Source organism: Cynocephalus volans, chromosome 6, assembly GCF_027409185.1.
Source record: "Cynocephalus volans isolate mCynVol1 chromosome 6, mCynVol1.pri, whole genome shotgun sequence".
In the NCBI taxonomy this organism is placed as follows: domain Eukaryota; kingdom Metazoa; phylum Chordata; class Mammalia; order Dermoptera; family Cynocephalidae; genus Cynocephalus; species Cynocephalus volans.
Window position 1 is genome coordinate 95,672,515 of NC_084465.1, and position 25,077 is coordinate 95,697,591.

The following is a 25,077-nucleotide window of genomic DNA, read 5'->3' on the forward strand; positions in this document are numbered from 1 at the left end:
CTGAGGCACCAACACTGCAGCGGGTATTGGACAGACCCCATGGCCTGGGAGTGGGTGGGGGTAGCTGTTCTCTCTCCTGCAGGACAATTTAGCCAAGCCTGGCCTGCCTCACGTCCTCTCTCCCCAGGGCCCTGCCCCCACCCTGCCCCTGGATTGGGGCTGGTGGTGCACTCTGCCATTGGGCAGAGTGCAGCCAGTGCTCTGGTCCCCAGGGGTGGAAGGAAGTTTCCTAGGGTAGCATGTCTCTCCCCAAATCCAGGCAGACCACCCCGCTTTTCTCTTCTTAGACCCCTTCAGTTCGAAGACCTAAGTCAAGAGTGACCCCTCGCACTGGCCAGGGCTTCTCCAGGCGCCTTGGTTGAGGCTCCCAAATATGAGTGGAGACACCCTTGTTTCCAGTGTCTGCACCGAGCACCCCTCAGCTTAGAACACGCCCCCAGCACAGCGACGCCCCCAGCACAGCGACCCCCCCAGCTCAGACTCCCCCAGCACAGAACCCTCCAGTTCAGAGACACCCCCCCCAGCACAGAGGCGCCCCCAGGCACAGGAACTCCCCCCAGCACAGAGCACTCCCAGCGCCTGTCGACGGTAGAGCCTCGTGGGGCTCCTAGGACCACGCTCGGACATCACTGCTGACCCCACAGGACCGTTGAGCCAGAGCCCAGCCCACCGTCGCGGTGGCCGCGGCTCACCAGCTTGCAGTCCGTGGGCGGCCGTCAGGGCCCCAAGCGCTTCCTGCGGCTCGGCCTTGGGCCGTGCGGGGGCGGGGCGGTGGCTGCCGCCGGCTCCGCCTCTGCCTCGCGGCGTCCTTTCGGCCAGTTTCCCAAAGGGCCCGAACACTCCCTCCGCCATGAGCCCCGGAGTCGGGCCGAGCCGTGCGGGCCCTTTAAGGGCCGGGGGCGTGGAGCGTCCCGCCCCCTCCTCGCCGCGCCCGGCCACCCGTTAAGTGCGAGCCCGGGGGGAGGGCACGGGATCCGGCCGCGGGTCGGCTACCGTCTGCTAGCGCGTGCGGGGCCGGCGCACCATGTACACCATCACCAAGGGGCCCAGCAAGCTGGTCGCGCAGCGTCGCACAGGTGCGCGGGCGGAGGCGGGCAGCGGGGTCGGCGCGCCCGGGGCGGGCGGCTGAGCGCGGTCCCTGTGCCTTCAGGTCCCACGCAGCAGCAGGTGGAGAGCAGACTCGGCGAGCTCCTGAAATGCCGGCAGCCCGCGCCGCCCACCTCGCCGCCCCGTCGGGCGCAGCCCAGCGCGCAGCCGCCGGGACCCTGGCCCCTGTCGAGGTGAGACGTGCGGCCCCGGCCCGAGCCCGGCCTCGCTCGCCCCCCACCCCCGCCCCCCGCCACCACCGCAGCGGCCTCGGGAGGATGACCTTGGGGAAAGGTTAACGGAGCCCCGGCCACGTGCTGGAGGCGGGGCGGGCGCGCAGGGGGCGGGGCGCGCATGCAGGCCCCGCCCACGCAGCGCCGCGCCCGCCCCTCACCCGGCTGGGGCGGAGGGAGTGGGCCCCGGGTGCGTGGACCCTGCTGGCTGCGTGGTCCCCCGAGGATCCAGAGCGGGGAGAGAGCCGCCGGCTCCTGCATCGCAGGGTCTCCGGGCGACCTCGGGCTGGCGCTTGAGCCCCTCTGGGGCAGGCCGAGGTCGAGGTGCTGGGCTCGGTCTCCTGGCTGTGTTCTTGTGGAGCTCAGTGAGGGAGAGATGCACACGTTTCTCTCCGGCCTTGCCAAGCCACTGCCCTTCACCCCAAGCACCCTGGGGCCCTGGAGTTCCCCTCCCCAGCAGATGCTCGGAGCTTTGAACGGTGGCTTCCTACCTTTCCCAACCAGCGGGTCTGCCACGCGCCCAAGAGCCTGAGGCCACAGGAGGCTTAGTCCTGGTCACTTTGGCCTCCACGTTACCGTGACCTGGAAGTTGGACACTCGCCATCCCCGGAACTGAACTTTTTACTTCTTGGCTCAGTTCTTCGGGGAGTTCTTCTCATGTGATCCATGCGTTTCTGGGGCCTGTGGACTTTGCTCTGGCCCCTGCAGGCTGGAGGGCTACTGGGCGCAGGCTCTGGGTGGGGGTGGCACACGAATACGGAGGCAATGCTGGGGGGCAGGACGAGGGTGCAGGTAAACAGAGGGGCTTAGCAAGGGGAGGACAAACAACCACCAAGGGTGGAGGGGGTGCTGCTGGGCCACCCTCAGCCTGCCCCCTCCCCATCTCTTAGTTACTGGGCTTCACCCCTCAGGTTAGGGGGAGGTTCTGGGGATGGGTATTTGAGACACTGGCAGAGAGGGGGTCTTTCTGCTGGGGGGCATGTTCTTACTCCGGGGCTGGATCCTAGAGAGGAAAGCATCCTAGCCAGAGGTGCATCTGGTAGAGGGAAGTGAGTGGGGTCTTGGAGGGGCTCCGCAGCAACCAGGCTGTGCTGGGAAACTCTGATGATATCAGCCTTACCTTTTGGGGGAAACTGAGGCACAGGTGTGTAGCCTCCACATGTTCAACCAGGGAGGGAGCGTGGGACTGGAGTGGCCCGGGGTATTCTCCCTTTCCTAGAGGAACACACCTTCCTTTTCTCTCCAAGGCCCCATTGCTGGGGCGCAAGGGTGAGTCTGTGGCAAAGTTGGGAGGGTGTGCCAGGGAAGAAGTGGGAAAGCTAACAATGTTCCCCAGAGCCCTAAGTGGGCAAGGGGCACCGTGGACACCCACAGGTCTCTTTGCTGTGCTGCTAGAGCCCTTAAAGCCCCCAGGAGGCCAAACCTGGTGTGGACGTCTGAGGTCCTCTGTCAGCCAGTCAGGCTGGGCCTGCTGGCGCCTGAGGGGTTAGCCACCCATCCTGCTGGACATGAGGAGCCGTGGTCAGGGCAGGGCGTGTGCCCACTGGGGCTCACTGTCCCCCCACCAGTCCCTGGACTGGGGGCTTCCATCAGCTGTGGAGCCACCCTGTACAGTTGCCCTATTCTGCACCTTGCCTTTTCCTCTCCTTAGTGCCTTGCTCTGGCTGTGGGACAAGAGGGTGTCAGGGTCACTGATGGCACACAAGAGGCTCAGAGCTGCTGACCCGCTACATCTAGGGCTCCTGTTCTGGGAGGGGCACGGGTCTGGTGGGGCCAGTGAAGGTTAACAGGCCAGAGGTACCCCTGGCCAGTTCTCCCCCTAGTGAGAGAACAGATGGGGGAGAGAATAAGATAAACTGAGGTGATGTCCACTGGTTGGGAGGGCTTGCTTGGGGGCTGGTTTGGGTCAGGGATGTGGGCTTTGTTCTCTGGACTGCTGTTCAATCCTGATGCCACCACCCACTCACAGTATGTGACATGGGCAGGTCACTTCCCTCCCCAGCCCAGGGTCCTGAGCTGAAAAACGGGGGTGGTCTCCCTTGGGGGTCGTGGAGGGGATGCCCCTGTGGGCACCATGGGCTGGAGCTGGACTGTAGGCAGCGTCCCTTGGCCACCATCCACAGGTGTGTGCTGGGGCTGTGCCCTTTCCCCCACCAAGCCCCAGCCTTACATAACTACAACCTCTGGGGCGGGGCAGGCGGGTGCCGCCTCAACCCCAGGGCCACCGCTTTGGTCCTTGTAATTCACAGCTCCTGGCTGTGATTTCCTTCTACGTAAAAATTGACATCCAGAAAGTTAAAAAAAAAAAAAAAAAAAAATTGACATCCAGCCTGCAAGCTTCTCTCTGGAGTTTTCAGCCTCTTGGGGTGATAGTGGCTTGCAGGCAAGGCGGGCTGTCCAAGTTGAGGACAAGCCTTTATGCCCTCTGGTCTGTGCCATAAGTCAGGCAACAAGTGGGCCTGGGGGGACCCCCTGCGCCCTTCCAGGTCTCCACCTGCACATTTAAGATTCTCTGCGGCCACCAGACCCTGCCAGCCCTGGGGCTGGCACGACCCTGCGCCCCTCAAGCTACTCCTCTTTATTTTAGTGCCCCTCTCACCTGAGGAGGAACCCAGAGCGGCGGTGGGGCACCTGAGCCCAGGAAGGCGAGCAGGCCGGCCGGGACCGCGAGTGCCTGGCGGAGTGGCCGGCGCAGCCCAGGACTCCCGGCTCCCACCTCCTGCTGTAGGTGCGGGCCCCATTCCCTCCACGGCCCCGTCTGGGGCCTTGTGTGCGCAGGGTTTGGCCAACTGCTGCCCTGGGACCAGCAGCTCCCTGGACGTCGTGTGCAGCACCAAAGGGGGCCACGTCGTTCAGGGCTGCCCCTTGTCTTGGGCCCATGGGGAGTGGGCTGGGGTTGCAGTCTCACTCTCCCCCTCAGGGATTGCCACCTTGGCACTCTGGGGGCAGCCGGGGAGAGGGAAGGGCACAGGTGCCCTGTTCTTGCTTGGGTCTGTTCTGCCACAGTGGGGCGTAAGCAAGATGGAGAAACTTCTGTGGGGGGAGAACACAGCCAAAAACTGCACCCCATGGGTGGGGTTGGGACAGAAAAACCTGGTCACAGCTTCAAGTTAGAACCTGGGCTGCTGGAGGCCTGGCTGGACAGGGACAGGGACAGGAAGCAGGTGGCAGTGGGGGCACCTGCAAGACCGTTGGAGGGCACTGAGTGTAGCCCTGCTTGGGGCCTGGGACACAAAGAGCTGGGGGCCCCTCCCTGGCCTACAGCCACTCGCCTCCCTCAGGGCCCGGGGCTGCAAGTGTGAGCTGAGCTTCTGGGGCTTGGGGCCTGCTGGAGAGAGGTCTTGGCCACTGATGGCTGCAGGCGGCTGCTCTGTGGTTCAGGGAAGTGCCCAGGCTGGCGGTGGGCGTGGCCCGAGGCTGCTCTTGATTTCCACCGGGCAGCACCTGGGCCTGGGACAGGTGCTGACCATGGTTGTCTCCTCCCCCTCCTGCAGTCCGGGGCCGAGGCTTGTGTTCAATCGAGTGAATGGCCGGCGGCCTTCCACCATGTCCCCATCCCTCGAGGGGACCCAGGAGACCTACACACTGGCCCACGAGGAGAACGTCCGCTTTGTGTCGGAAGGTAGTGAGGGGGGCTGGAGGGTGTGGCCTGGGCCACTGGGTCTTAGTAACATGCAAGCTAGGACTTCTTCCCCACTGCAACCTGACTCCCAGCAGCTAGAGGGCTGGGCTTTTCCTTGGCTCTCTGCTCCCATGTCCTGTGACTGTTGAACAGGATGCCCACTCCCTGTCCTGGGCTGGAGTCCAGGGTGGCCACCAGGCCCTGGGGGTGGTAGATGGGATGCCAGCGGCCTGGCTCAGCCTGTCTGCCCTGCCCCCACAGCCTGGCAGCAGGTGGAGCAGCAGCTGGATGGTGGCCCAGCCAGTGAGAGCGGGCCGAGGCCTGTGCAGTACATGGAGAGGACCCCCAATCCCCGGCTACAGAGTGAGCCCCCCAGCCTCTCCCCCTGGGCGATCTTCCACTCCTGATTCTTCCTGAGCCTAGCCCCGGTCTCTGGGATCTCCCCAGTCCCTGTCGCCTCAGCGAGTCTCCTCCCACACTTCCTGTCCCCCAAGGGAGTCCCCCATAGCCCTCGTCTCCCCAAGTAGTACCCCCCAGCCCCTCTGACCCTGACCCAGGCCCTGCAAGGTTCCACCCCCAGGGCACCAGGGAGGAGGTTCCCGAGCCTGACTTCCTTCTTCCCAGCGCCTGCTATGTTTGGAGTCCAGGTGATGGTTGGTCAGCTCAAGGGGAGAGATGATGACCAGTCTAGGAAGTGGCATCACTGCCCAGCCTTCTCTGCCCACAGACTTCGTGCCCATCGATCTGGACGAGTGGTGGGCGCAGCAGTTCCTGGCTAGAATCACCAACTGCTCCTAGCACCTGCCTGAGAAGGAACACTGCCACGGCGGACCCTTTGCCAGAAGAGGACCCTGGTGCCCAGTCCACCCATGGTGGTCTGGCTGAGCGCTTGCCACACCTGAAGTGCCAACATTTGGACTTTTGCACCTACCTTTCCCTTGGCCTAGCTGTTCCAAGCTGCCGGGGACTGAACCTGTCAGACCTCAACCCTGCTCACTGTGCCCAGGGAGCACAGGAGGAGCTCCAGGCTAATAAAGTGGACAAACTATCTTTCCAGAGTGGCCTTGACTTGGGGTGTGGGGGGTCCTCGTGTCCAGTTCCTGTCCATCGTGGTACTCCTGGACTGGCAGAGGCTACAACTCTGCCTAACTCGGCCCTTGCTTCTCACCCAGCTGCCCAGCTGTACCCTGACAGAGGTACTAGGCTGGCTCTTTGTTTGGAAGTCTGTGGACCCTACTCTGCCCCACCCAACTCTGCTCCCCCTTCCTCTCCTGTTGGCATTGACTGGTGTCAGAGCCGGACCTCAAGGGCCAGAGATGCTGAATAATTGGCCCTGGAATGGGATCCTAGCCCCCCCAGGACTGGGGCTGGGTCTCAGGATGCCAGGTCCTGTTCTCTCAATCCACCAGGCCTGGGTGCAGGACACCAGGCAAAGGCATCCTGCAGGTCTTGGAGTGGGTAGTGAGCCTGTGGGGACAAGTGGGGGAGCTCTGGCGGCTTGGGAGCACTGGCCCAGCTTTGCCTGATGGACAGGGGTGACCTTGGCGGCCTGACACAGGAGGGCCCAGAGTGCCCTGGTGTTGGCCAGGTTCCTCCACAGGGCTTGAGAGCAGCAGGGAGAGGCCCAGCCCAGTGAACAGGCCTCCGTCCGTCCTCCCTCCCTCCCTCCCCACCCCACTTATACAGGGGGAGGACCCTGCCCGGGTTGGCCGCACGAACCCCGAGGCACAGATGGGCGCCGGCGGGGTCTGCGGCGGCGGGGGCCCCGGAAGCGGGACGCCGCGCGGTCACGTGGCCGGGCGCCGCCGTGACGGCAGGGTGGGCGTGGCCGGCGGCCGTTGCTAAGCGACGCGCGGCGGGCGGGAGGCCCCGGCGGCGCCATGGCGCGAGGTAGTGGCGGGTCGGGTTCCGGGTCCCGGGGCGGCGGGCGGCGGGCGGCCGCGCGGGACCCCTGCCGGGCTCCCCGGCTGCTCGGAGCCAGCCCGCCCTGAGCGCGGTTGTCGTCGCTGACGAGGGCGGGGACAGCCCCGGAGGCCTTAGTGGCCCCCCGCTGGCGTGATCCGCATCCCCGGGTCCCCTTCCCGCAGTGTGGCAGCACCCGTTCCTGAACATCTTCAGACACTTCAGGGTGGACGAGTGGAAGCGGTCCACCAAGGAGGGCGACGTGGCACTGGTGACGGTAGGGGAGACAGGGTACCTAGCAGCCCCTCCTGTCCTGCTGGGAAGCCACGCTGCGCCACCTGGGGGTCGGTAGGTGGCCCCTTCTGAGTGGACGCGGGCTCCTGTCTCTCTCCAGGACAAGACTCTGAAGAGCACCGTGTATCGCATCCGGGGCTCCGTCTCCGCTGGCAATTACATCCAGCTCCCCAAAACCAGCACCCAGTCCCTGGGGCTGACCGGGCGGTACCTGTATGTGCTCTTCCGGCCCCTGCCCACCAAGCACTTTGTCATCCACTTGGACGTGTCCACCAAGGTGCGGAGCGCAGGACTGGGGTCTGTGCGTGCAGGCTGCTCTCCTGCCGCCCCTCCGTGTCTTCACAGCCATACTCTGCTCCTGCAGGACAGCCAGGTCATCCGCGTGTCTTTCTCCAATCTCTTCAAGGAGTTCAAGTCCACGGCCACATGGCTTCAGTTCCCTTTCATTTTTGAAGGCAGGACGTCCGGGAGAGGTGATACCAAGATGGGGCATGAGTGGTCAGGAAAGGCTGCCTGAGGGCCCGGAGAGAGATGGTTGCAGGCCCAGTTGGGCTCCTGCATGGCCCTGAGGGGCAGCCTGGGCAAGGCACAGGGTCATAGCTGGGGAGGAGGAGCTGGGAAGAGGGTAGACACTGATCTTGCTCACCTGTCCTGCAGACCTGGCAGGCGTGACCCCTCCTTGTGCCCATTGGACCTGCCTACAGCTCGACTTGCAGGACATCCTTCTGGTCTACCTGAACCGGCACTATAGCCACCTCAAGAGCATCAAGTTGTGTGCCAGTCTGCTGGTCAGAAACCTCTACACCAGCAACCTGTGCTTCGACCCTGGTGAGGGCCACACCCTACACCCCGCGCCCACTCCCCTTTGTGTTGGTGTCCATTCCCCCCCAGTTCTCAGCCTGGGAAGGGCTCAAGTCCTGGCACTTGACGAAAGTGCCCCTGCTGTGCTATCTTTGAGCTCTGGCTTGGTGTAGCTGGAGACTGGGACCATGTGGTGGGGTTGGTGGCTGGACTGGTAGCTGCACAGTAACCTCGTGGGCGCCTGGTAGTGAGCTTCACCTGGGTCTAGGAGAGGTGATGGAACAGGCTGCCTGTGACTTGGAGCAACCCTGCTCCTTGTAGCTGTCTCTGTCACTGAGGCCCGGCGGGCACAGCTGCCCGTCATTCCTGTGCCTCGAGAGATGGCATTCCCGGTGCCAAAGGGGGAGAGCTGGCACGACCATTACGTCCACATCCGGTGAGTGGCTCTGCTGTTCCCGGGGGAGACCTCTGGTGGTGGGAAGGCAGGGAGGCCCCTTGGCACCAGACGCTGACTATTCCTCTGCCCACCGAGGTTTCCAAGTGACAGCCCGAAAGCACCTTCCCAGCCGATTCAGAAGAGTTGTTCCCCTTCTGAGACAGGTGGGCCTATAGGGTCAGCAGGCACCCAGGATCAGGCCTGCAAGGCATGTGGAGCTCAGCGGGGGGAGGGAAGACTGTGAGGGGGCCTGGTTGTATGGTACATCCAGGGGCCCAGGTTAGCCTGCAGCTTGTCCAAGTTCCCAGAACCGTGTGGGAGGTCTGTGTAAGAGGCACCCTGGGCCCCAAGCTTTCCAGCTGGAAGAGGGAGTGCTGGGGCCTGGGGTGGATGGTGGGCTGTGGCCATCAGTGTGGCGCCTCCTGCAGACGGGGTGAAGCTGGGGCCACCTGCTGTTGCCCCCACACCTGCCAGTGCCTTGTGGCCACGTCTTCACCAGGTGTCTTTGTGCACTGTTCTGCCAGTTATTGGGACTCTTTGCTCCTTTGCAGTCCTCCCGAGGCCTGTGCCACAGCCTTTCCCTCACCTGGTGGCTTTCAGCAAACCCATGCAGGACGGCATATCCTCTGTGGTCCAGATACCCAACCCCACAGCCGTGAGTGCCTCCTCGTACCCCGAGATAGGGCTGGGCCCAGGGTGGCGCCAGGATGCTGATGGACACATGTCCCCCCACAGTCCCAGCAGGCCCCCTTGGCGGCCAAGCCCCTTCCAGAAGTCATCCTGTCCCATGAGTGCTCAAAAGTCTTCAAAGTTGGTGGCCTTGGCATCCATGGCCAAGAGCCTTCGGCCCAGGTGGAGACTGCCAACTCACACATGGCTGTCAGTGGTGTCCACGTGTTTGCCCATGAGTCAGCTGTGGGGCCCATGGCCCTGGAGGACGCCAGCTCCCGAGAGGTGAGTGTGCGTCCCAAGGCAGGCCAGGCCAGGGAAAGGTGTGGGTAAGGGGCTGCTGGGCCTGTGCCCACCACGAGTTGTGTTCAGGGCAGACAAGGCCTCTGATGGTCTCTTCTCATCTAGCCTCCTGGCAGAAAGCAGAGCTGGCAGGAGATAGCTTTGGACAAGAATCTTTCTCGACAAAGAGTAAGGAAGGGCTTGTACCCACTCCCCAACTCTACACGACACCCCAGCCCCAGGTGGTCAGTGGGGGGCCATAGGTGTCAGGCAGGGGCAGGATCTGGAGTCCCCGGAGGGCCTGGCAGTGCTGCCAGATCCTGGCTTCTACCACAGAGCAGCAGCAGAAGCCACCCAGGACTCATGTGGTTTTCTTGAGAGGCAGGACCCAGCCCAGGGTGGGGCATCTCTGGTGGGATGGGGGCTGCACCCTCCTGGGGTCTCATTGTGAGTTTGCCTGTTTCAGAGCTTCCTCCCGGACCCAATCCTGAGGCTCAAGCGGGTCATCGGTTTTGGGGGCCACAGCACCAAATGGGTGAGGGGTCCTGTGGCTGTTTCCAGGACAGCTCTCATTGGGTTGGTGCAAGTATTGGGGGGACAGAGGGGAGACCCTATGCTCCCCAGGTGGCTGTGTGGATTCCTGAGCCCCCTGCAGGCTCTGCTGGCTTCCCCCTGCCCTGCCCACGTTTGTTGTTGCTTCATGGGCACACGTGGGTTTCCAGGTTGTTGGTGTCCCTGATTTGCTTGGCAAAGCCTGGGGGATACCATCCGGGTTAAAATGCTTCCAGATGGCCGGCCCCATGGCTCACTTGGGAGAGTGCAGCACTGGTAGCGCCGAGGCCGCGGGTTCGGATCCTATATAGGGATGGATGGTGCGCTCACTGGCTGAGTGTGGTGCAGACTACATCATGCCAAGGGTTATGATCCCCTTACCGGTCAAAAAAAAATGCTTCCAGAGACCAGAAACGCTCCCTCGTGCCTTTAGAGCTCTGACAAGCGTGTACTACCGTGACCCAGACCAGCCGTGTGTGGCCCGGTTGTGGATGCAACGTGCGGGTTCTGGTGGGAGAAGTGGCTGTTCTGGGGAGGAGCCCCAGCTGTGGAGGAGGTGGCCTTTTCCCCCAGCCCCCAGTGGGCCTGGGCACTTGTCAGGCTCTCCTGGATGCAGGCTCTGAGTCTTTGGGGGGCACTTTGGTCTTTTGCTACCCTAATCCCAGGGTTTCTTGTGTCGGAAGCAAGGGTTGGAGGGTGTGCGTGCGTGCAGGCACGTGTATGTTGCCCTGTTCTTTTGGTATGTATGTCTCTTTGACGCATGTGCCTGTGATGTGGGGAAGGGTACATGTGCTCTGCTGCCCTGGGTGGCCCACATGTGCACATGTGTGTGGGCCAGGACTGCAACCCCTTCCTGGGCTCGGGAGGGAGATCAGGCTGGCCTCCAGGCAGCCAGGAGGGGCCTGAGGTACTGCTGGTAACTGACTACAGCCGCTGGCCCCACGTGCCAGGCCCTGTGGACAAAGGATGGGGTCGCTGTTGTCTACCCCTGCCATGCGGTCATTGTTGTCCTGCACATTGACACTGGGGACCAGCGCTTCTTCCTCGGCCACACGGACAAGGTGGGTGCTGCAGGGTCTGGGGTGGCTCGTGCCTGCAGGTCCTGCAGCCTCCCCCAGCCTGTGCCTCCCCAGGTTTCTGCCCTGGCACCAGATGGCGACCCAGTGGTGGCTCGTGCCTGCAGGTCCTGCAGCCTCCCCCAGCCTCTGCCTCCCCAGGTCTCCACCCTGGCGCTGGATGGGAGCAACTTGCTGCTAGCCTCGACACAGGTCCGGCCTCCCAGCATAGTGAGGCTCTGGGACTTCCACACCGGGGGGTGTCTGTCCCTGTTCCAGAGCCCAATGCATGCCGTCTGCTCCCTCAGGTGGGTAGGGACTTCCACACTGGGGGTGGGGGCAACCCAGGCGACGCTGACCACCTCCTCTGCATCCACAGCTTCTCCAACAGTGGAGCCCTTCTCTGTGGCATCGGCAAGGACCACCACGGGAGGACGGTAACAGGGCCCTGGCCTGGCTGGTGGGCGGCAGCTAGAGAGTCTGTTTTCTAGAGATTTTCCATGCAGCTTAGGAAATGATAGCTCCCCACTCAGCCTCCTCCCTGATGGGGATTCTGCCAGCCTGAGTTGCGCCGTGGGTGTCGTGCCCTCTGGGATATGTGTGCCCACCCAATTCTCCCCACAGAAAACACCACTGAGTGTTTGTTTTATGCTTTGCCATGTCACTCGTGCAGCGGGCATCGCTTTAAGTCAGTGTTTAGGTAACTTACTGTATTTCCTCTGGTGGTGTGTTGTAGTTGTAAAACAGGTGACTTTTACACGTTAGCCCCTCTGAAGTTGACCTATGTATGAGAATCAGGAACACCTTCATAGTGCTGAGGTGCCCCAGCGTTTCACCATGGGCATGTGTCCTGCTTTCTGTCCACTCTTCGCTTGTGGGTCGCTTCTTCCTGTTTTTCTGCAGATGGGGCTGCGGCACCCAGCTCTGCTTGTCCTTGTAGAAGCCTCGGAATCGGCCACATCTCAGGGCAAGCATGTGCAGGGGGCCAGTTCCCCTGACCCTCAGCAGCCACAGTACTCATTGACTGGTTTCTGTGTGAGACAAAAGCCACCACCTGGCAGGGCTCAGCTGGGCCTCAGGCAGTTAAGGCGGAACTGGGAGGAGGGCTCACGGGCTGGGTTCTGCTGCCTGGGCTCAGCATGGGCTTGTTCCAGGTGGTGGTGGCATGGGGCACAGGCCAGGTGGGCCTTGGTGGCGAGGTGGTGGTTCTCGCAAAGGTGCACACTGACTTTGACATCCAGGCCTTCCGGGTCACCTTTTTTGATGAAACCAGGTGATGTGGCTGCCCCGCCCGTGGTGCTGAGACAGGCTTTGGGTCCAGGGTGGGGGTCCCTCCCATCCCTGGCTCGAGGACCCTCTTCACAGTCCAGGCGTGTGAGGTCTCCTCACAGGGTTGGGGGACCTGGGCGGCGCTCACGGTCCATTCTCCTCGCAGGATGGCATCCTGCGGGCGGGGCAGCGTGCGGCTGTGGCGGCTGCGTGGGGGGGAGCTGCGCTCCTGCCCCGTGGACCTGGGAGTGCATCACATGCTGCAGTTCACTGATCTCGCCTTCAAGCAGACCCAGGAAGGCCCCACTCTGTGAGTCCCCCCGCCCTTCTTATCACCTGACCCAGCCTGGGGCCCCGCTTGCCCTGCCCCCCGGGGACCCTAGTTCACCTGTTGCCTCCTGGGGCAGGTATGTCTGCAGCCGCAGTGGCCACATCCTGGAGATTGATCACCAGTGCATGGCTGTGCAGCGCACCCGCCGCCTGGTGCCCACACCGACCCCCAGCGGCCCCCACCCACAGAAGCAGACCTTCAGCTCAGGTACATGGGTGCCCACCGCAAGGGGGAGGTGGCATTGACACTGTGACACTAATGCCTCCTGTCCCCAGGCCCCGGCATTGCCATCAGTAGCCTCAGCGTCTCCCGGGTTGTGTGCGCTGTGGGCTCCGAGGATGGCTACCTGCGACTCTGGCCCCTGGACTTCTCCTCAGTGCTCCTGGAGGCAGGTGAGGCCGTGAGCGTCCCCTCCTAGCTCAGGGAGGGCTGGGTCTTTGGGGCTTCTGTGTCGGCAGCACTGTCTTTGGGCTGGATGGGGGTCATAGGACCAAGGGGCTGCATCCTGAGGGATCCACCGATGTCAGGGCTGCCCGAAGGCCTGCTTCATGCAAGGGCCAGGTGGGTGGTGGGTGAGGTGCCCCTTGTGCCTGCTCAGCCTGGGAGTGGTGGTCTTGAGGACCTGCCTCTCCCAGCCTGTGGTGAGCCCCAGGCTCTTTGTAGTAAGGAAATGGGTTTGTCTGTGTTTTGGGACCCGAATGACCCAAATACCAGTGACTCTAGTACCCGGATGACCCCTCGTAGGCCCGGGAACTTGCTGATCCCCCCTTCCTTTCCACAGAGCACGAGGGCCCCATCAGTTGGGTCTGCATCAGCCCCGACGGCCTGCGTGTACTATCCAGCACCTCCTCAGGCCACCTGGGCTTTCTGGACATCCCGTCCCGGGAATACAGTGTGCTGGTCCGTTCCCACATGGCCCCAGTGCTGGCGCTCTCCACAGAGCAGAGCCGGGGGCAGCTGGCTACCGTGTCCCAGGACTGCACCGTCCGTATCTGGGACCTGGCCACTTTGCAGCAGGTAGGGTGTGGCAGAGGGCACGCATGGCCAGGAGGGGCTGGGGGCCAGAAGCCAGGCCAAAGCCGTGAGGAGATGGGACCCACAGGGCCATTGGTTCTTCCAGCCTATGTCTGGGGCCCTCGGGCTTCAGCCACCTGGAGAGCCTCTCGTCCCTTGGGCTCTTGTGGACCCTGCCCAGCCCTCACCATGGCCTCCGTCCCACAGCTGTATGACTTCAAGTCACCTGGTGAGGCCCCGTGCGCTGTCGCTTTCCACCCTGTGCAGCCGACATTCTTCTGTGGCTTCAGCAGTGGGGCCGTGCACTCCTTCAGCCTGGAGGCCACCGAGGACCTGGTGGAACATGTGTGAGTACCCCGCCAGCTGCCAACCCTTCAGGGGCTTGGACCACACAGAGACCCTACAGTGGAAGCTGGGGTTGTTTGTGGGATCCCCTGGGGGGGTTCAGCGGGGTGGGGGAGGGCCATCTTTGGGAAGGCCAGCATGACCTGAGCCCCTGCCCTGACCCCTGCTGCCCTGCAGGGAGTCCAACCAGGCCTGGCGGTGGGAGGGCCAGGGACAGTGTGGCTCCCAGGGCTCCTGCATCCTGACCGGGCTCCAAGGACTGAGGCCAGGGAGCATTCCTGTGTGTGGTGCAGGTGTCACCGAGGAGCCATCACCGGCCTGGCTGTCACCCCCAATGGCAAATTTCTCTTCAGCTCTTGCTCCCTGGGCACCCTGGCCCAGTATAGCTGCGCTGTCCCGCGGAGCTGTGTCCTCCAAGTGGCAGGTCAGGCTCCTGTAAGCCACTCAGGCTGGTCCCAAAGGACTGGGGAGGCCCGGGACTCGGTGCAGGCCATTGCCTGACCCACTAGATACTGTGTGGGCAGTGTTGTTGCCTTCAGTAGCCCTGCTGTCTAGACCCCTGGGAGAATGTGTGTTGAGCTCCCAGCCCTCCAGAGCCAAAGGTCAGCGAGGGTCTGTGCCCACCCTGCCCCAGGAGGGGGACACGAGCACCAGGGCAGCAGACGGGAGGTCACCTTCCCCCTCCCACGGCTGCCATAACTTGAGGGGAACACTCGGTGGTCAGTCCTGTTCCACAAGAGCTCCCCACTTTATGGGTGGTATCCTGTGTTTACTGGCGTCTCAGTGTCCTACACCCAAGCCCTAGGGGCTGCTGCCAAGGGATCTGCCCTCCCTGGGCTGGGGTTTCTGCAGGTGGGGCAGGGCTGGGCAGCACCTCCTTGGGCCTTGACCCATGTGTGCTCTGGGTGCTCCCTCCCCACCGCTGACCTCCCCACTATGCTGCCGCAGCGGACATGGTGTGCCGGGATTCCCACCTGAGCCCCAATGCCCTGGCAGTGAGTGGGGACAGCCGCCTCCTGGCCTTTGTGGGCCCCTCCAGGTGCACAGTGACGGTCATGGACTCAGCCTCCCTGGGTGAGGTGAGTCGGTGGAGCCTCCTGGGTCCAGTGTGGCAGCTACGCAGTCTGCCCAGCAGGACTGATCAGTACCCCTGTCTCTGGCTGCCGCGTGGCTCATGGGCAGGCAGGGGCTCTCCTTGGCCTGGTGCAAAGTTCAAGGGGATGCAGGGCAGGCGGGAGGCCACAGTCACTTGGGAGCAAGACCCAGGCCCTGCCACACCTCACTCATGGGCATAGAACATACCAGCCTAGTGGGAGTGCCGGGGCCAGCCCCACTGTACTGGGTGAGATAGCTTCCCTTGTGTAAGGCCCTGAGACTGCCTCCCTCCTGCCTGGCTCTGGGAGGCTCCAACTCTGCCTGGAGGCCAAGGCCAGCAGCCACTTGCTGCTCTCCCCAGCTGCTGCGTGTCGACATCAGCACCCCAGACCTGGCCAGCAGCCGCCTGGACTCGGCCGTAGCTGTCTGCTTTAGCCCTGCAACACTAGGTCACCTGCTGGTGTCCACATCATCCAACAAAGTTGTGGTGCTGGACGCCACGTCAGGCTGCACTGTCCGTGAGGTGAGCTCTGGGCCTGCGGCCTGCCAGCCTGGTCTTCCCTTTCCCCTCCAGGTCTGGCTTCTGTGCCTGCAGCCCCTCCAGCTGGGCAGGGGGCTGGCGAGGAGGCCTTAGGCTGCCTGCCCTCCACTGAGAGGCAGTGTTTTCCAGGAATGTTCCATTGCAGCTATCCAGTGTCCACTCTGTGGCCTGCGCTTCCCTGGCTCTCAGTGAGGATGCCCGCTTCCTGCTGACGGCCACTGGCCGGGTCGTCAAGGTGTGGGACTACTCGATGCAGGCCAGCCCCAGTTGCCAGGTGTGTGTTGTGGGTGGATGGGCAGCCCTAGCTGCCAGGAGTCTTCTCTAGTGGCTGGGGAGACGCCTGGAGGCCCAGGTTGGGATAGAACAGACTGTTGCTGGGGGGCGGGGAGGGCTGGGGAGGTGGGAGGGTGGAGGATCACCCCCAGGACACTCTGTGCTGACTGGGACCTAATGCTACGTGGGTGTCTCTCAGTTCCCAGTCCAGTGGATCTAGGGGCTCACCACCAGATCCCCACACACACAGACCCTGCACAGCAGAGTCCCCAGTACACCTCGAGGTCTCTGCATGTGACACTTACTCATTGCCCCCAGGTGTACATTGGCCACTCAGAGCCCGTGCAGGCAGTGGCCTTCACCCCTGACCAGCAGCAGGTCCTCAGCGTGGGGGACGCCATCTTCCTCTGGGACATCCTGGTCACCCCTGAGAGGCAAGTGTCTGCCATCAACTGTGTCCACCTGGGCCTCCCACTGGGCATTCCTGACTCCCTCCCTTGTTTCCTCTCCAGGGACCAAACCTTGCCCATGGCACCTGCTGCCTGTGAGCCTGGTGAGTGGTTCAGGGTTGATGGAGGGGGCAAGCATGCAGGTGCTGGCAGGTGCCACTTCCTTCACCAGGGCAGTGAGGCTGGCCCTAAGTGACAGGCATCTCCTTCCATCCCCAGGCCCAGGCCCAGGGCAGCTAGAGGATGTGGCATCTGGGGCCAACAGTCTCCCCCGGCAGCAGGTGCCTGTGCCATTCCAGGCATGCCCACGACAGCTTGGTGTCTGTGCCAGGCCCCCTGAGGGCAATAATGGTGAGGGGGAGGGGTCCCAGGAGGGTGCGTGTGGGCCTCCCTCCTGTTGGGTAGGGGTGCAGGTGGGGTCAGGGTATGTGCTCCTCTCATTCTTCTTGCTGTCCCCTAGGCACTTTCTCCACATCAGATGAAGAAGGGTCCTGTGAGGAGAGCCACGGCCTCAAGGGGCTACGCCAGGCCCCAGGCCCACCCATGCTAGTGGGAAAGGAGGCCAGCGGGGCTGGAGATGGGGCCTGGGGGGCTTCCAGGGGCTCCCAGGGGCTCATTGTGCCTCCCTGTCCAGACGGCCAGCCCAGTAAGCAGTGGAGGGCAGCAGGCAGGGCCGCTGGTGGCCAGGGGAGGGGGCTAGGTGCCCATATTGCATAAGCTCGAGCTGGCCTGAGGGTGGCCCCAACTGCCCCGACAGTCATGGTGTTGCCTCTGTAAGATGTGGTGAGGTCCCTTGCAGGGCAAAGGGCGAGCATGGGATTCCCACACAGCTGCAGCGGGCACAGCTCACCGGTAGACTGTGTGTGGTGCAGGATCTCTAAAAGGTTTCTGGGCAGTTTGGACTCTTCCTCCCTTTCAGGTTCCCAAAGCACCAGAGAAGTAGGATCCGAGCCTGCCACCGACCCAGTTTCCTGCATGCACTTTTCAGCCCACTGCAAGGCCTCCATGCTGGCCAAGGTCGGCTGTGGCCCCGCTCTGCCGGAGTGGGGGGTGTTCTGGGAGCCCTCTTTCTCCCTAGTGGACATGGGGCCCTCTTGGGTTTCCCCAGGGTCTTCACAGGCAGTGCTCCAGACCTTGGGGGCCTGTCACCCCGAAGGGCACCTCTCCTTCCCTCCCGCACCCACATTCCCGTCATCCATCTGGCACTTACACTGGGCCCTGGTAGCAACCCGCTGACCCCACCTAGCAGCTGCCCTTGCTGAGAGCCCTGTGGGCCTGGCTGGCCCTTCTGGGCCTCCCCATGCTCCAGGCTCCCTTACCTCCCACCGCTTCCCTGTCTGTACCCCCAGCTCCTGTCCCTACCTGGCCTGGGTGTGGCCCAAAATGGCCTCCCATGTATAGGCTTTGGGGCCCATGTGTCCTGAGATGGCTGGGGGTGGGCCATGACTTTGCTGGGCACCAGCATTCCGGGTCTGCTTCTCTGCAGGGCATCTCCTTCCCTCCTGCCCATGGCGAGCAGCTGCGTCTGAAGGCTGTCGTGGGCTACAGTGGGAATGGGTGGGCCAACATGGTCTGGAGGCCGGACACAGGTAGCGACTGCTAGCCCTCCCCGCCCCCGAGTCAAGAAGCAGCATGGTGGGGCCCAGCTCATCCATCCCTGGACCAGGCCTGGAGAGCGCTGGCATCAGTTGGGGGCTCCGGAGTGGAGGGGTGTATTCTCCCAGTAACACCTGCTGGGCTCCAGTCCACTTCCTGTGAACCCTCGTGGCTGTTGGTAGTGATGGAGAGCACGCGCCCCCGGGACCTTGCTGACTTCTGGGGCCCATGTCCATTGGCACGGCCTCCAGGCGGCCCTTCCTTCCCACAGGCTTCTTTGCTTACACATGTGGCCGCGTGGTGGTGGTGGAGGACCTGCATTCTGGCACCCAGAAGCACTGGCTTGGCCACCCTGAGAAGATCTCCACACTGGCCCTCAGCCACAATGCCCAGGTGCCCGCCCCACATCTTCCTCCTCCACACTAGGGCCTCATTGTGCAGCAGAGCCTAGCTCTCGGACCGCTACTGGCTCTTGCAACCAGAGACAGCGCAAAGACAATTCTGGCCTCCCTGCCACCCAGAGTCAGGATGGGACCACGAGATGCACCCTCCCCATTGACCGCCTACCCTCTCACCTGCTAGGTCCTGGCCTCTGCCTCAGGCCACAGCAGCGCAGCCGCCCACTGCCAGATCCGGATCTGGGATGTGTCTGGGGGCCTCTGCCAGCACCTAATTTCTCATCATGACACCACTGTGCGGGCCCTGGCCTTCTCTCCTGACGACAGGCTCCTTGTTACACTGGGTTAGTGGGCAGAGCAGGCAGAGGGCAAGGGCTTCCCTTGAACCCCTGGGAGGCTGGACCTGCATGCCTGACACGCCTGCCCACGTGTCTCCCCAGGGGACCATGGTGACCGCACTCTCGCCCTATGGAGCACAGCCACCTACAAGCTTGTGTCCTCTGCCCGCCTCCCAGAGCCGGTGCACAGCATGGCCTTCAATCCCTGGGATGCCAGCGAGCTTGCCTGTGTGGGCCATGGTGCTGTCACCTTCTGGCACTTGCAGCAGCGGGGGGCAGACGTCAGTCTCCAGGTGCCAGACTGCCAGCTCTAGTGCTCAGGTTCAGAGGCAATTTTGGGGGTGGAGTCTGTCTGAACCTGCGTCATTGCTGATTCACAGCCACCGTTTTGCCCTGCCAGGTGCACCAAGAACCGATCCCCAAGGAGGCGGGGGCGGGTGAGCTGACCTCACTCTGCTATGGGGCTGCCTCTCTGCTCTACTGTGGCTCTAGCTCTGGCCAGGTCTGTGTCTGGGACCTGTGTGCCAGCCGCTGCTTTCTGGCCTGGGAGGCGGACAATGGCGAGATCGGTGGGTGCATAGCAGAGCCCCCGTGGCCCCTCAACAGCTAAGGGCATGGAACTCTCGCTGGGAGCCTTGAGTCCTGGCTTCCAGGCATCTTGTGGCCCAGGGTGTCCGAGGAAGGTGGCTTATGGCTACTCACTATCTCCTAGGAGTGCTGCTATGCTCAGGCTTGAGACTGGTCAGTGGCAGCAACACGAGGCAGCTGCGCCTGTGGGCTGTGGGGGCCGTGCCGGAGCTGCGACGCAAGGGCTCAGGTGCCAGGTGAGCTGTCATGGGGGGCAGTGGCTCTGCCCCATGCTTCACGCTTTGGCTGTAGGCTCGCGCTTGTACCCTCGACCTGGTGCCCATGAGCCTTGCTCCTCCCAAGGGGCTCTGCTCTCATGCGAGGGCTGCCGTGGAGATCTGTCATCAGCTGCACTACTGTATGGGGATGCTGTTGGGCCTGGCCAGGGCCCCACAGGCTGCAGCGCGAGGACAGTGATAGGCCCGGAAGCCCCTCAGCTCCCTGGACTCTCACTGCCTCCATCTTCAGGAGCACAGCCAGGCCCCAAGATGTGATGACTGTGGGGCCCTGCTTTGCCCAGGTGCACCCAGGTGGCTCTTGTCACCTGCCATGAGACCCCCATCCTCCTCCCCTACCCCTCAGGTACAGTTCTGTGTTCATGGAACGTGAGCTGACCCTGGATGGGGCCGTCGTAAGTGCCAGCTTCGATGATGGCATGGACATGGGCATTGTGGGCACCACTGCGGGTACGCTCTGGTATGTCAGCTGGGCCGAGGGCTCTAGTACCCGCCTCATCAGTGGCCACAGGAGCAAGGTGAGGCCATGGACTCATGCAGAACACGTCTGAGGCGTTTCCAACTTGGGCAGAGCAGGGCAGGGCAGGGCAACAAGCTGCATCTGGTCAGCTCCATCCTCTCGCACTCCAGGTTCTTACACGTGCAGCTGTCAGTAGCTCATGAGTAACTGTGTTGGGGATTTTCAATATAGCAACTCTCAAGCACACACAAATCCCTTGATGCTCTCCTGTTGCTTGACACGGTGTCCGAGTAGGGTCCACAGGAGGGAGTTGCCCAGCAGACATCGCAGGTCTACGAGGTCCTTCCTTTCTTCTCTGTTGCTTTTTTTTCCTCATAATTTACTCATTGAAGAGACTACGTTATCTGTCCTGGGCTCCCATAGACTAGCTTCATGGGTGCGGTCCCCGCGGGTTCGGATCCTATATAGGAATGACCGGTGCACTCACTGGCTGAGTGCCGGTCACGAAAAACGACAAAAAAAAAAAAAAAAAAAAAGACATGGGTGCGGTCCCCAAGGGTTGTTCCTAGGGCCCGAGGGGTCAGGAGGCCCAGGCAGGTTCCACATCAGGTCTAGTCAGGGCTGGGTCAAATTCTGGTCATGCCTGGGGCAAGTTCTGGTCTGGTTAGTTCTTTATTTTTAAAGTTTTTTCTACTTTACTTTTTTGCACATTCCTTATTTTTAATTCAACATTTAAAATGTTCACGGAAGTCTCATCAGGTCAGAGTCAGGGCCTGGTCAGGTTCTGGTCAGGTCTGGGTTAGGGCCCGGTTGGGTCAGGGTCTCGGGCCAGTTAGGTCCGGGTCAGGTCTGGTCAGGTCTAGTGAGGTCAGGGTCTGTTCGGGTCTGAGTCAGGGCCTGGTCATGTCTTGGTTAGTTCTGGCCAGGTTTTGGTAACATCTGGGTCAGAGTCTGGTCAGACTGGCTTGGGTCAGGGGCTGGTCAGGTCTAGTCAGGTCTGGGTCAGGTCAAGCCTGGGTTAGGTTCTGCTCAGGTCAGCGGCAGGTCTGGTCAGGCCCGGTCAGGTTCCGATCAGGTCTGGTCAGGTTCTGGTCAATTCTGGTTGCAGTCTGGTCAGGTCTAGTTGTGTCTGGGGCAGGCCTGGGCTAGATGGTCAGGGCCAGCAGTGGCCCATCCCATCTCCTCCTGGCGGTGGGTTGTGTCTCCTGCTGGAATTACAGGGTACTGCTGGCCTGTCCTGGTGGCCTCTTGACCTAGAAGGACCCTCTACTTGCAGTGGAGACTGCAAGTGGGATGCTGTGAATGGCCTGCATGCTTCCAGAGAGGAAAATGGTCTCTTCAGCTCTTGGCTTTGCAGGGCAGGGCCGGGATGCAGCAGCAGGGTAGATACTTGAGTCCTTAGTGTCTTTAGGAACTCCCAGATGCAAACATGTCTGGGGTCCATGTCAGTGTGCTCCTAGACTCCCTTCATCCATCAATGGGAGGTTTTGAGTTGGCTCTTTACTCCTTTTTAAAGTCTGTTTATTCCAAGATAATGGTAGCCATCAACAAAATTTGAGTTTGACATGGGTGAGGATTATTTACTTTTCTTTTTTTGGTAACAGATTTATCGAGGTATAATTTATATATACCATACATTTCATCCACTTAACATCAGTGGTTTTTAGAATATTCAACAGAGTTGTGCAACCATTACCACAATCAATTGGAGGTGTTTTCATCACCCCAAAAGGAAACCTCATACCTATTAAGTGGTCATTCCCGATTTCCCCCTCCCCCCAGCCCCTGGCAACCACGGATCGATTTTCTGTCTCTATGGGTTTACCCGGACATTCCATACAAGTGGACTCATGCATTACGTGGCCTTTTGTGTCTGGCTTCTCTCACTGAGCTTCATGTCTGGTTCATGTTCAGGTTCATTCACGTGGCACCATGTGTCAGAAGTTCATTTCCTCTTATGGCCAAACGCTATTCCATTGCATGGATGGACCGTGGTGTGTTTATCTCCCCACGAGAGTGTGGGAATTTGGGTCCTGAGTCCTTGACCTGAGCTGGTGGTCCCTAGTGGCTCCGCTCGTGTTCCAGGCTCACCCTGTGCAGTTTGCCCAAGATCGGACTTGGCCATTTTTTGCAGAGCCTGGGGACCCCCCGATGGGAAATGGACTTAGAGGCCCAGAATTGTCTGAGCCCCAGAAGAGCTCACCATTGCTCAATGGAGCTGAGCTAAGTTGTTATTTGAGGTGAAATGCATCATAAGTTCACACTCACACTTGAAATTCAAATTCAGAACTGTGTCATTTGATCTAACGTCACTGGCACATGGCCCCTGTATCTTTCTCCTCCTCCAAAAATCCCAGTTCTCAGTGGTACCTACATGATGACACATCTGCTTTCTCCCCTGATATGCCTGCGACAATTTCAGGAAAACCACACCACTGCCACCAATGACATGAACACTGAAAACAACCAAGGCTGTGTTTTTGTGCTGTTTACCGTCAGTCCGCAGCCCACTTGACACATGCTGACATCCCTGTGTTTTAGATTCTGTCAGACAGCTTTCTGTGATATCCCACCAAGTTTGACCAATAGGCTTCTTTTGGTTTGGATTGCCCTTAGGTCTAGTGTGGAGACACCCATGGGAGGTCATGATTGTTTCTTTATACCACATGGAGCTGGCTGGGGCCAGGTGGGTGTAGGCAGGAGACAGATGCTCTCATCTGGACCGCCTGGCTTGGGAGGCTGGAGTAGGAAAGGCCTGTGGCCCTTCTCTCTGCTTGAGGGCCACGTGGGCTCAGGTAGGGTTGGCTAGGTGCCCTTCAGCCTAGCTGTGGATTCCCACAGGTGAACAAAGTGGTTTTCAGCCCCAGCGAGTCCCACTGCGCCACATGTGGCGAGGATGGGAGCGTGAGGGTGTGGTCCTTGGCCAGCATGGAGCTGGTGATCCAGTTCCAGGTGCTGAACCAGGTGCGTGGGGCTCCCGGGAGCCTGGGGTGCATGCTTGGGGAGGGGCTTGGGCCTCCAGCGAGTGCTGCCTGTCTGCTGAGGGACTTGGGAAGCTGCAGCCTCCCTTTGGCCTCAGGGTCTGTGTCCATGGCCTTGGGACTGGTGCCCCCATCACCCCCCTCCCTGGGGAAGTGCTGACATACCCCACAATGGGTTCCCAGAGCTGCCTCTGCCTGGCATGGAGCCCCCCGTCCTGCACACGCCCAGAGCAGCAGTGGGTGGTGGCGGGCTACAGTGATGGCACGTTGCGGGTCTTCAGCATCTCCCATACTGCGATGGAGCTGAAGATGCGCCCCCACCCAGCTGCACTGACGGCCATTGCCTTCTCCCCCAATGGTGAGGAGCTGGAGTGGGTAGGGTGCCGCCCATCCCTACCCAGCCCAGGCCACACCTCTGGGTTGGGGTCTCAGGGTGACATTTGGTCCCACCTGGCCCAGGTCAGACTGTCCTCTCTGGAGACCAGAATGGTCTTGTGGCTGTGAGCTGCCGCCGCACAGGGATGACCTTCTGTGTGCTGAGTGATCACCAGGGTGCCCCAATTTCCACCATCCAGAGCACAAGCAAAGAGGTAGAGCAGCCTCCAGACCTGGCGAGGAGGGGCCTGGGGGTGCTGGCAGTGCAGGGGGGTGGGAAAATGGGCAGGGGGCACCCATCAGCCCCCATCTCCCCTCCCCTCAGTATGGAGACTTAGGGGTGGAGGGTACAGAGCTATGGCTGGCTGCCAGCGGGGACCAGCGGGTCAGTGTCTGGGCCTCTGACTGGCTGCGGGACCACTGTGAGCTCGTGGACTGGCTGAGCTTCCCGGCACCTGCTGCTGTGCAGGTGAGAAAGCCCGGTGGCAGCGCAGGTGGGGATGGTGCCTGCCCACCCCGCCACAGCGTGTGCATCTCTTCACAGGCTTCTGGCTGCCCGCTGCCCTCTCTTGCTGCCTTCTGCCCCTGGGACAGGGCACTGCTGGTATGCGTGGGCCTTGGCTTGCATGAGGAGGTGATCTTCTATAGCCTGCGCCAGAAGCAGGTACATGCATCTGCCTGCGTGGTACTGGGAACCTGTGGGACCCAGAGCTGTGGAGGGCAGGATCCCAGGCCATAGGAGCCTAGCACTTGCTTCTGCAGGTGGTGGAGAAGATACCGCTGCCTTTCTTTGCCGTATCCCTGAGCCTGTCTCCGGGGGCCCATCTCATGGCCATTGGCTTCCCTGGTGAGTGCTGGTGGACACAGACGCAGGCCTGTCTTAGGTGGGGCTGAGTGGGCTCACCTGTACACCATTTGGCTCCTTGTCTCTGAGGTGATGTGAGGACACTTGCCTCAGAGAGGGTCACAGGATCAGGAGATGAGTTGTGCAAGGCGCCAGGCTCAGTGCACAGCCCTGGGGTCTGAACAAGGAATGGGTGACTCCAAGGAGGGGTGTGGCTGGGCCAGCGGGGCCTTGCCCATCCCAGGGAGTGGGACACCCTGGTTCAGGTGGACCCCTTCAGCTCTGCTGCCCCAGTCACAGCTGCAGTGGGCCATGGGACATGGAGAACACAGCCCTGAGCCTTTCAGCACCATGCTACCTGACTCTGGGCAACTCTGTGCCTTCTGCCCACAGAGTGTGTGCTGAGGCTGATGGACTTTGCATCAGGGACCGCCCAGGACTTTGCTGGCCATGGTGACTCTGTGCATGTGTGCAGGTTCACCCCATCTGCCAGGCTGCTCTTCTCAGTAGCCCACAATGAGATCCTGGTGTGGGAGGTCACGGGCCACCGAGCTAACCCAGGACCGCCGTATCAGGTGCCCCTGCCGGCATGCTGGGCACCTGGTTAGGGGCTGGGCTGAGAAGCCAGATTGTCAATGGCCTTGTGCTGGGCCTAGATGGCTGGGACGGGCCAGGACTCCATGTAATCATCAGGACCAAGCTGTTCTGAATTTGGGTGACCTGAAAGTACTCGAACTACCTGTCGGATTTTTTTCCTAAGGGGTTTTTAATGTTTCTGCCTGTACAGTTTAAATAAACGTTGGTGTTTTGTGTTATGTTGCATAGTTGTATTGGCAGGCTGCTGGTCACTGGCCTGAGCCCGGCCTCTGCCCCACCCCCAAGCCTCCTGCTCATTGTCCAGGACCTGTCCCTGGCAGCGGCGGTGCCCAAGGCCTAGGCCACCTGCAGGGGCTGGTCAGGTCACGGGCGCCGG

General features: G+C 61.6%; 2 protein-coding genes across 5 annotated transcripts; both read left to right on the top strand.

Moving 5' to 3' along the window:
• Positions 1-835: 835 nt before the first annotated feature.
• Positions 836-5,991, top strand: MCRIP2 (MAPK regulated corepressor interacting protein 2). 2 transcript variants are annotated; one of them, XM_063100305.1, is made up of 5 exons: positions 836-1,076; positions 1,151-1,280; positions 4,814-4,941; positions 5,203-5,304; positions 5,669-5,991. In XM_063100305.1, the coding sequence occupies exons 1-5, from the start codon at positions 1,025-1,027 to the stop codon at positions 5,737-5,739; spliced, it is 483 nt and encodes a 160-aa protein (XP_062956375.1). In that variant the 5' UTR covers positions 836-1,024; the 3' UTR covers positions 5,740-5,991. The 2 variants fall into 2 exon arrangements, with proteins under 2 accessions (XP_062956375.1, XP_062956377.1); XM_063100307.1 differs by lacking the exon at positions 5,203-5,304.
• Positions 5,992-6,758: 767 nt separating this feature from the next.
• Positions 6,759-24,903, top strand: WDR90 (WD repeat domain 90). Of its 3 annotated transcripts, none has more exons than XM_063099526.1 (43): positions 6,759-6,831; positions 7,029-7,120; positions 7,238-7,414; positions 7,502-7,610; positions 7,795-7,965; positions 8,260-8,374; positions 8,471-8,538; positions 8,926-9,029; positions 9,110-9,328; positions 9,452-9,514; positions 9,792-9,860; positions 10,828-10,938; positions 11,095-11,240; positions 11,312-11,369; positions 12,087-12,205; positions 12,368-12,511; positions 12,609-12,739; positions 12,808-12,924; positions 13,314-13,549; positions 13,754-13,893; positions 14,185-14,315; positions 14,840-14,970; positions 15,348-15,509; positions 15,673-15,801; positions 16,119-16,234; positions 16,313-16,353; positions 16,469-16,600; positions 16,710-16,895; positions 17,169-17,266; positions 17,736-17,838; positions 18,117-18,238; positions 18,428-18,587; positions 18,684-18,874; positions 18,982-19,150; positions 19,294-19,405; positions 19,791-19,962; positions 22,746-22,868; positions 23,069-23,243; positions 23,345-23,475; positions 23,586-23,729; positions 23,805-23,924; positions 24,023-24,107; positions 24,498-24,903. In XM_063099526.1, exons 1-43 carry the CDS (start codon positions 6,822-6,824, stop codon positions 24,710-24,712), a joined length of 5,547 nt encoding a protein of 1,848 aa, XP_062955596.1. In that variant the 5' UTR covers positions 6,759-6,821; the 3' UTR covers positions 24,713-24,903. The 3 variants fall into 3 exon arrangements, with proteins under 3 accessions (XP_062955596.1, XP_062955597.1, XP_062955598.1); XM_063099527.1 differs by having other exon boundaries at positions 19,297-19,405; XM_063099528.1 differs by having other exon boundaries at positions 18,982-19,018.
• Positions 24,904-25,077: the final 174 nt, after the last annotated feature.